The 9,377-nt window shown below is 39.0% G+C and overlaps 1 protein-coding gene across 1 annotated transcript; it reads right to left on the bottom strand.

Annotated features, from left to right (window-relative positions):
- Positions 1 to 4,823: 4,823 nt before the first annotated feature.
- LOC143623918 (putative disease resistance protein At5g66900) lies at positions 4,824 to 8,482 on the bottom strand. The gene is made up of 5 exons (XM_077094711.1): positions 7,846 to 8,482; positions 6,722 to 7,104; positions 6,274 to 6,638; positions 5,893 to 6,080; positions 4,824 to 5,813 (listed from the first exon to the last, which is right to left on the bottom strand). Exons 1-5 carry the CDS (start codon positions 8,480 to 8,482, stop codon positions 4,969 to 4,971), a joined length of 2,418 nt encoding a protein of 805 aa, XP_076950826.1. The 3' UTR covers positions 4,824 to 4,968.
- Between the last annotated feature and the right edge of the window lie 895 nt (positions 8,483 to 9,377).

Raw genomic sequence — 9,377 nt, 5'->3', positions numbered from 1 at the left:
GTGACATCATAATGTCGATTTGGAAAAAAATTACGTAAACAATATTTGTTCCTTGGAAGTCACGACAAACAAAGGGATATATAAATTCTTTTGGGGGTTTTCAAGGAGGAGGACATAAGCTAGGGGGCCGGCCCTATTTTGGATTTTCTTGCAGTTGCTATTTGAAGAGAATAATAATATAAGCAGTAGCATATAATTTGTGTTGGAGGGTTGGTTCGAGCAGAGAGCGTTTTGGTTCAGCACCTACTCATCCAAACACGCTTATTATTCGGTTTGAATTTATTATTTTCGTTATGAATTTATTGTTTGAACCCATTTATTATCTTTTGGTCTTGAGTATGGTTGTTGGCTAAACCCTTAGACTGCCTAGGCTTATGATGAACCTTTGATTGACGTTTTATTTTATTTGGGATTTGCTTTTCGTTATGGGTTTATGAATCAATAAAGAGTTTAATATTATTTATTTGATGCATATGTGTGCTTGGTTTTATTTGGTGAATTTTATTGTTTTACGGAGTCTTTGGTGATTGTCTGTCATATAATAGGATTATGTTAGGTTATTTACTGTGAGTTCTTGACTAGTTTGTGATTGATTTGTAATAAGATCATAGAAACAATGTTATTAATCAAATAAATAAAAGTGTACTACTATCCTAAAAAGCTGTAAGGTGATAGGTTATTTGATAGGTCTTGGTTGATTAAGATTGCTAGATTTAGTTCTTCGTAAGGAGTCCGTTTAGGTTTGATTTTTCAGCTTTGTCTATTAATGCCGAATGAATTTATTAGATTGCCTTTGATTTCCGCACTGTAAGGTAGGATTTCGTATAAAGGTACTCGTTCATAAATAATTAGGTAACCGTAAGGAAGTCTAATATTAAAACTGGTGTGTTTAAGAACTTAATAGAAATCCATAGGTGTCTTTTTGAGAAGGGTTAGGGGTCCTGTTCGGGTTTTATTTTAAGTGAATATTTTATGATCCGAGTTCCATAATAAGCATTTTCCGATTAAGTGATAACTAAAACTTTGGGGATTCTAGCCTAGGTGGTTTATTTATCGTCATCTGAATTAAGTCTAAGTTCTAAGTTGATTCGTATTTAGTTTTCTTAATTAGTTTATTAGTAAAACCCTCCTTAAACAAATAATAAATAAATAGTCATGTCAGTAGTTAAGTCTAAATTAGCTAGTTTACGTAATTAAAAGAGTCGTGGGTTCGATATCCAGACTCACTTAGCTATACTAGAGTCGACCGGTTCACTTGCCGGTTGGTAGTTTAGTTAAGTTTAAGAGTCTAGAATTTATTACTTAGTGTCTAGATTAGCATGTTTTTATATAACTACTTTTAGCACATCAGACGGCTAATAACAAAACAATAAAATAATGTTTAATAAATAGACGGATTCAAAGCAACCGTAAGACGATAATATAATAAAGCGTACCTCATGTGCGTCCAGATCAGGAGGCGCATCCCCACCAGCATCCGCATCCCCGCTGGCCCCCTCCCCAGCCCCCTCGTCGACAAGCTGATCGACAATCTGCACCTCAACTGCCGCGAGTGGGGGAGGCTGGACTAAAGGCACCGAGACGTAAGAGGGCACGTGCCCCAACCCCCCGTCACCAGTCGGTCGTATGGGCTGTTGGGCCCGTTGAACGAATGCATAATGTGCATGCTGATGCAACGGTCGTGGCGAAGAGATCGATGGCAAGGCGTCCACCAAGTCTCCCTGGCCTAACGAGATTGCAAGCTGGGTGATGTACGGGCCACCCATCAAAGACCGTCACACCTGTCTGTGGTAATACCCGACAAAATAGTCTGCCTAAAATCATCCCAGTATTTCTGATGCATCCCTAAACCCACGGCGACTGCTCGGAAACCACAATTACCGTCTGGGCTTACGTCTGTGATGTTTGAGACGAACAGGTGTGCCCAGCTGGGAATAACGCTCTCAAACCTTTCTATCAACGGTGCAAGCACTAAAGAACCCATTAAAGGAAACCCGTGGTGAGCTCCTGAAATTTTATCAATAGATGAACGTTTCGATGTCTTAGGTCGCATGCTCGGAATTTTAAACCGCGACTGAGACTGGGATAACGAACAAGACAGCAAGGGGGTAGGGGTTTCAGGTGTGCACCTATGACGAGGATGGGGTGTAAGAGCTGTGTCTCGGGGGATATGGGGAGGGGGTGTAGGAGCTTTGTCTCGGGGGATCTAGATTTTTGGGACGCTCCCGAGAATCCTATCTTTTTTCGGGCTCTTTCTTAATTGATCTCCCTAGAAGAGCATACATGAGCTTCGAGAAAAACTTTTCTTTTGATTATGGTCCTTTATTGACAAAAGTGTATTTTTGATGTCCTGTACTCCTGCTTATAGTCTGGTTCTTCATTCTGTGGGTACGCTGGATCAAAATTTAGCCTCCTCCAGAATGGGTCGACATCATTTATTGGAATACATCTATCGTTAACTATGTATCCCATCATCCGACAAGCACACGACAACCCTGTAAACGTAAACAAATGGTGGTCGAATGAAGCTCCGCTGTCACGCATCTTGTCTATTGTAACATCCGGCCCCTCGCACCACCAATATTGTCCGCTTTGTCCACGAAGAGCTCATGGATTTGTTTTTTGTTGCCCAGGTGGAGACTTCACAGGAGGTCACCCATCCTGCTACTACTCTCACCTGAGGATGCTTAACTGTGGAGCTCTCCTCTCGTCCATTACCATTAAGCCCAAAACGCGTTGGTGATTTAAGAGGCAGAGCATTTACTTATGAACCAAGGATCTCTCCTGTCCATGGCCGATGTGGGATTTTCCTAGGGTGTTACAAACACTTCCCTTTGGACTCATCGTCCTCGATGAGGTTTGCCCCACCATCCAATTCAAGATGTGGGATAGGTGTACCTCACGACACCCCCGGGGACTCATCGTCCTGATGAGGTTTGCCCCTCCATCCCGAACGGCACAGGAGTGGCTCCGATACCACTTGTAACATCTGGCCCCTCGCACCACCAATATTGTCCGCTTTGCCCACGAAGCTCACGGATTTGTTCTTGGTACGCAGGTGGACACATCCCAGGAGGTCAGCCATCCTGCTACTACTCCCACCTGAGCACGCTTAACTGTGGAGCTCTCCTCTCGTCCACTACCATTAGGCCCAAAACGCGTTAGTAATTTAAGAGGCATGGCATTTAGTTATGAACCAAGGATCTCTCCTGTCCACGGCCGATGTGGGATTTGCATAGGGCATTACATCTATCAAATGATACTCATTTACAAGTAGACCAAGAGCATTAATCGACACCCTATTTAGTAGCTTTTGTAACCAGGCATGCTGTCGATGTTCTTCCATGACCTTGGAGTGGGACTCTTCAAACGTTCCACCGATTTCTTTCATCTGAGCATTAACCATTTTAATGACATGCCTCGCAATGGTGTCGAGCTAATTGTTGGTTCCATTTTGGTACCTTTTCAAATTGGCGTGCTGGCTCTTAACTTGGTTTGTTGTGTGCTCGCCATAGTTTTGTCGTTCGTCAATCCAGCAAGCTACAAATTTGTGTTGGTATGGATCCAACCAGTTGTGATGAATGTAATGTCAGACCTCTGACAAAATAGTGGGAAATGTTAATAAGATGTCTATCTAGACTATTAAAACCGTAGAGTGCATTGTTTCCAAACCGCATGGCAACATTGCTGCCACCCTATGTAGATAGGATGCATGGTTTCATCGCATGGCAAATGTTGCTACATAAAAGTGATTCATTTTTACAGTTACTGTAATTGGAGAACTAAAAACACAATCAAAAAGTTTTAGGGTACTTTCTGGGTAGGTGTTACTAGTGATTTTGTGATTTGTTGGTACTTGAGGGTAAAAATGAGATTAGAGTAAAGAATTGGACGATGCATAGGTGTTCCCATGAGTGCCCCTTTCCCCCTTAAAAGCCTTACTAATGCACGAGTATGAAGAATATTACAAGTTACATTTAACATGACATTCGCTAGGATCATATGATCAGCTACTTAGATTGAAGAACAACACGCATTCCTTTTGACCAAAAGCCCTACGTATACCCTAGAACACATAAAGATGTCATTAAGAAAATGACACGGGAATTAATTAACACATGAATTATTCAGGATAGTAACAACCTCTTTGCAACACATTTGATTTTGGTAAAAAAAAATATATATATGGACAACGGAAAAGTGCATGGATTACTAACACTTGAATGAAACCACTATAAAGACAGGTTTCTCATTCCTCTAGTTGTAGAGTTGCTTGATGAGCTGTGTCACGCAATAGTCTTTTCAAACTTGGACCTCAACTCATTGAATCATCAAGTTCGAGTGAACTCCACCAGTAACCTTAAGTAAGCTTGTTCTTGTATTTTTGTGACAGCATTCTCATCTACGGTTTTACAAGAGGTTCTTTCTTTATTAAGGAGGAAAGAGCAAATATTTGCAAAAATAATTAGTCCAACTGATATTATGGAGAGATTGAGGTTGAGTATCTCAGGCATATCATTTCAGCCGAAGGTGTAGCTACGGATCCCAATAAAATAATAGCAGCCAAACAACTTACTTGTTAAGCAATCAGGAGGCTTTTTAAGGGTCACAAGCTAGTATAGAAGGTTTAAAAGGATTGCTTTCAGATGCATTTGAACATTTACTGGAAGCCTTAATAATATCCCGAGTTTTGAAGCAAATTACAGTAGAGAAATATTCTTCTGAAAAATGACATAGGAATGGTTTAATGTGTTGGATAAAATTTCTACTATATTGGAGATAATCTTGTTTAGAGAGAACCAAATAAATGAAAAGGGTTTATAACCTTATTTGATAAATGTTCACGCTTCACATTCATTTTAAATGGAAAAATCAATGGAAACACACAATCCAGTACAAAACATTTCTTTAAGGCTTAATAATATACAAGAAAACCAGCATGACTAAGTTGCTTACATGATTTTGCATTCATTTGAATCCGTTGGGGTTGATCTTGAATAAGGTATCAAGTGGATCTTCTTCTACCACTTCTATTTCCACATTATCGAACCACTCCATTAGATGAGAGATTTCTTCATCACAAACCACTTTCACTTTATCAAATTCTTTTACTGATTTTGGCAGCTCATGCTGAATCAGACCCGTGCAACCCATAAGATTAATTGTTTCTAGACTACTCAACTCACCTATATCTTGTGGTAACTTGCACAGGCTTAAACAATGGTACAGATCAACGATTCTTAGTTTCTTGAGGTGTCTCGTGGATTCAGGTAATATTGGGAGCTTCGTGCAAGACGTAAGCCGAAAAACTTCCAAATTTGATAACTTTCCAAATTCTTCTGAAACTGAAGTTAGCTCATGGCAATTAGTGATGCTGAGTTTTTGAAGGTTAATTACATTGCATAACGTTGCTGGAAATGTAAGTAAATCATCACAAGAGTCGATATCAATCTCTGAAAGGCTGGTCAACCGTTTGCCGTTTCCTTTGTCGAAACTGTTACCTATTTTGCACATGATCAAGGACAATTTTTGCAAGTTCTCCAACATTAGTATGGTCGTACTAATTGAAGATATTGAAACATGATCCAACCTAATTTTTGTTAGGCCAGTTAAATATACGGGTGCAGGGAAGTTCTGAATCTCTGAGAAGTAATATCCATAGTTTGTGATCATTAAAACCTTTAAATTATCCATGTGTTGCATAAACTGTGGCAAGGGATGCATATTTGACATGAAACTCAATACCAAAACTTCCACTTTTAGGGCTCGAATTTCATTCCATGACAAAGGGAATCTTTCACCTATCTTCAAGCCTAGTTGAATAAAAAGAATTAAAGAGTGGCTTTTAATATACATCAACTTTAAATACAACCGGGAATGAATCAAACAAACCTGTGGAAATTGATAATATACGGGCGTTGACAGTTTGTGGCAACTCAGGGAGATCTTTTCCATCTAGATTTACAATTAACCTCTCTCTGTCTTTTCTCGGCTCCTGGCTGCTTAAATGAATAGCTAGTGCCCTCATCATATCATGTTGCGTAACAGATCCTTCCTCACAATAGTTAGCCAAATGTTTCCTACAGTCAAATACGATGTTTATGACCAAATGCGGCTTTATATGGTAAGAAAAAAGTAGGAGGTAATAGTTAGAAAAAGTGTGAGCGACAACTTAGTAAAATACCAAAGAGCTATTGCTACTACTAGGTGAGATAACATATCTAAGTATTATTGCTACTGTCACCTTGTGTGAGCAGAAAAGTGGTCAAATACCTTACTGGCAACTGAGTTGCAAGGTTTTTAGAAGAAAGATTAGTGAGAATGTTAGTTGTAGCCATTCCCTTTTCATCATGCTTGTACAAATGGGTCCACATGTCCCTAAGTGCTGAAGCAGCTATCTTCTGATCTTCGGGAAAAAGTCCCAAGTCCATGTAACATTGTTTCATTTTGTCTTCTTTAGTAAAAAAATACAAACTCTTTTGAAGACAATTTAGTATAGACACGTCCAAATCCAAAACCGACTTGTTTTCCTCATAGAGCTCCTTCAACATAAACTCCCAGTTATCCACAGGTGTCCCGTTTAGCAAACTGCCAACCACACTAAGGACCAGGGGATGATTCTTGCAACACTTGACCAACTACACAAATCCATTTATCCATATTAAGAGATATAAACAATAGATCCAAAACAATTACTAAAAAAAAATGGGTTTCACTATACCTTGTGAACAAGGTCATCTGATATATAGTTATGTTCATTTCCTTGGTTGCAAAATGCGGACACCCGGAACAGACGGGTGGCATCTTCATCGTTCAAAGCTGGCAACGGATATGTTTTGAATTTATTAAAAGTGATCCGCGATGTGACAAGAATCTTGTATCTAGGTGACTTGAACTTGAAGTCTGTAATAACAGAAGCAGACCATACATCATCAAGTACTAAAAGTACTTCAGATGTAGTTTTACCCAAGAAGCTCCCCCATTGCTGGACCGCGACGTCATCATCAATATTACCAGGTAGCTCACCAAGTAAACTTTTGATGACAACTTTCTTGTTGTAGGTGCGTGAGACTGTAACAAAATAGATGTTTCTACCAAATCTTTCTGCTCAAACGAAAACACCATCAACATCACAATTAGAAGAGCTGTTTAAAATAAATTGCTAAATCCTTCTCTAACTTCCAACATTCAATATTGCAACCATGGATTCCCATTATATGCAACCACAAAACAACTTTTAAGGATGAAAGGTGATAAGACCGCCCACTGTGGGCTTCAAGGGGGGCGACAAAGGGGGCGATTTGTGGGTGAACACCGGGGGGACGACAAAAGGGGGGCGATTTCACCGGCAGTGGGGGGGGGGAGGAGGGGGTACATCACGATGGAAGGGGCGACGTGGGTTAAACAAACATACATATATATATATGCATATATAATGGGACAACAAAGGGGTAACAAACCACAGAGGAACAACATTGGGAGGGGCTTTGTTGCCCTCAGTGCCCACGTGGCACTATGGAGGGGCAACATTGCCCCCCTTCCACAGAGGATAATATCCTTAGCATTAGACAAGTTAATATATTCAAAGATGTTGCCATTTGTGTCGAAAATTTGTAAGTGTTTATTGTATTTCTGGTAAATTTTGGGTGCCCTCTTATAACCATTTTAGTTCAAAATCTTTTAACAAATGATGGTCTCATATTGGCATTCCAGGCCCACCCAACGATGGCTTGTTTAAAAAAAGGTAATTGCCAGAAAACGAGTTTCGAACTCAAGACCTTAGCAATGTCGAAATCGAAACTAAAGTTTAATGAACATCAAAATGGATCTAAAATAAATACGTACCTTGAATATGAGAATCATGGCAGAGCTTTGTAACCAGCGTCGTCTTCCCACACCCTCCTGCAGCCGAAACAACTACAACCGAGCAATCACCATCCGTAGAATCCTTAAGCAGCATGGCCTTCAAATCCCTGACTCTATCGTCAAACCCAACAGCATCGCACCTTTCCGGTGGAACACCAGAAGACAAGCCACTTGAACTCCCTTCCACCGTCACCTTTTCCAAAGCTTTCACCACCTCATGTGTTGCTTTCACCACCTCAAGTGTCTCGTCTACAGTCACAGCAATATGCAACTGAAGGTCGACCTGCACAAGCTTAAGCAACGATTTGTTCATTTCGTCCAACTTGGAAGCGTGACTGTTTCTCTTCCAATATTTCAATTTGATCTTCTTGCATTCCTCAACGAGGTCTTTTGCTTCTTTGAGCAGATTCTTGAACCTCTCCGTCTCCGCTTTCCGCCGATCCAGTTTTTTACTTAATTGCTCCAAATTCTTGAAATCAGGCTCCATAATCTTTAAAGTTTCTTGCATTTCCTTGAGCTGGGAATTAAAATACCATGCTTTCTTTATCGTCTTTATGATGACTGCTAATAACCCAGAAACTGCTTCTTCTACCACAACTCCAGCTAGTTCAGCCATTGATGAAAACCTGAACAACTCCAATCAGTAATTAGATCAACCAAATAAACATTAAAATCGAATAGTGGTCGGGAAACGCGGTTTGACTTTTGAGTTCAAGGAGAAAGAGGGAAGAAGCTTCGCTGCTTTTAGCAAATTTTGGAAAAAAAAAAGTAAATGAAATATGATGATGTTCTTTTGAATGTTTCTTTATAATCTACTGAATACTAATAACCAGCTTATTGACCCGTGCACGGCACGGATGGACGTATAGAAATCGTCTAATAAACATATATAATTTTATATTATATTGTAATATGTTTTCTGGGACGACAACATGATATTTAGTTGTAAATAATACAGGTACAAAATAAAATAATTATCAAACATAAAGATAAACCAAAATAAGATACAAAGTACAATGTTTAGAAACACAATTAAAAGTTAACATTTTAAAATTCATAAACTAATAAGTGTGTAGTTTGCGTAAAGCAATGATATGTATCTAACATGAGTTCATATTCATATTTAACCAGGAAATCAAAGAGACGGTTAATAAGATAAATTGACTAAGGCCCAATAGACTATATATTTAACCAGCATGAATTAAAATTTTGTTAGGAGCATCACACCTTATAGTTGATAAATAATCCATTTTTATTACTCACGGTTTTTGTGAGTATAAATTTTTTTTTTGTTGATTAATAAATAGTAGATAACACGTTGAGTACAAATTATCGAGGCAATCATTGTATTAACTTCAACAAAATGTTTAATATTATTAATGATTTGGAAAATCATATACCATGGGTGAATGATCTAATTTTTAACACATAAAGAAGACAACAAAATGCAAATGTTATAAAAGTATGTTTTGAAAAGTAAGAGAATTAAAACAATTACGTGTAACAAATTC

The sequence above is a fragment of the Bidens hawaiensis genome, unplaced genomic scaffold (genome assembly GCF_021521415.1).
Source record: "Bidens hawaiensis isolate Kalapana, Puna unplaced genomic scaffold, B.hawaiensis_p1.1 tig00003644_1, whole genome shotgun sequence".
NCBI lineage: Eukaryota > Viridiplantae > Streptophyta > Magnoliopsida > Asterales > Asteraceae > Bidens > Bidens hawaiensis.
The sequence above is the reverse complement of the archived record's forward strand: the minus strand, read 5'-3'. Positions and strand labels throughout refer to the sequence as shown.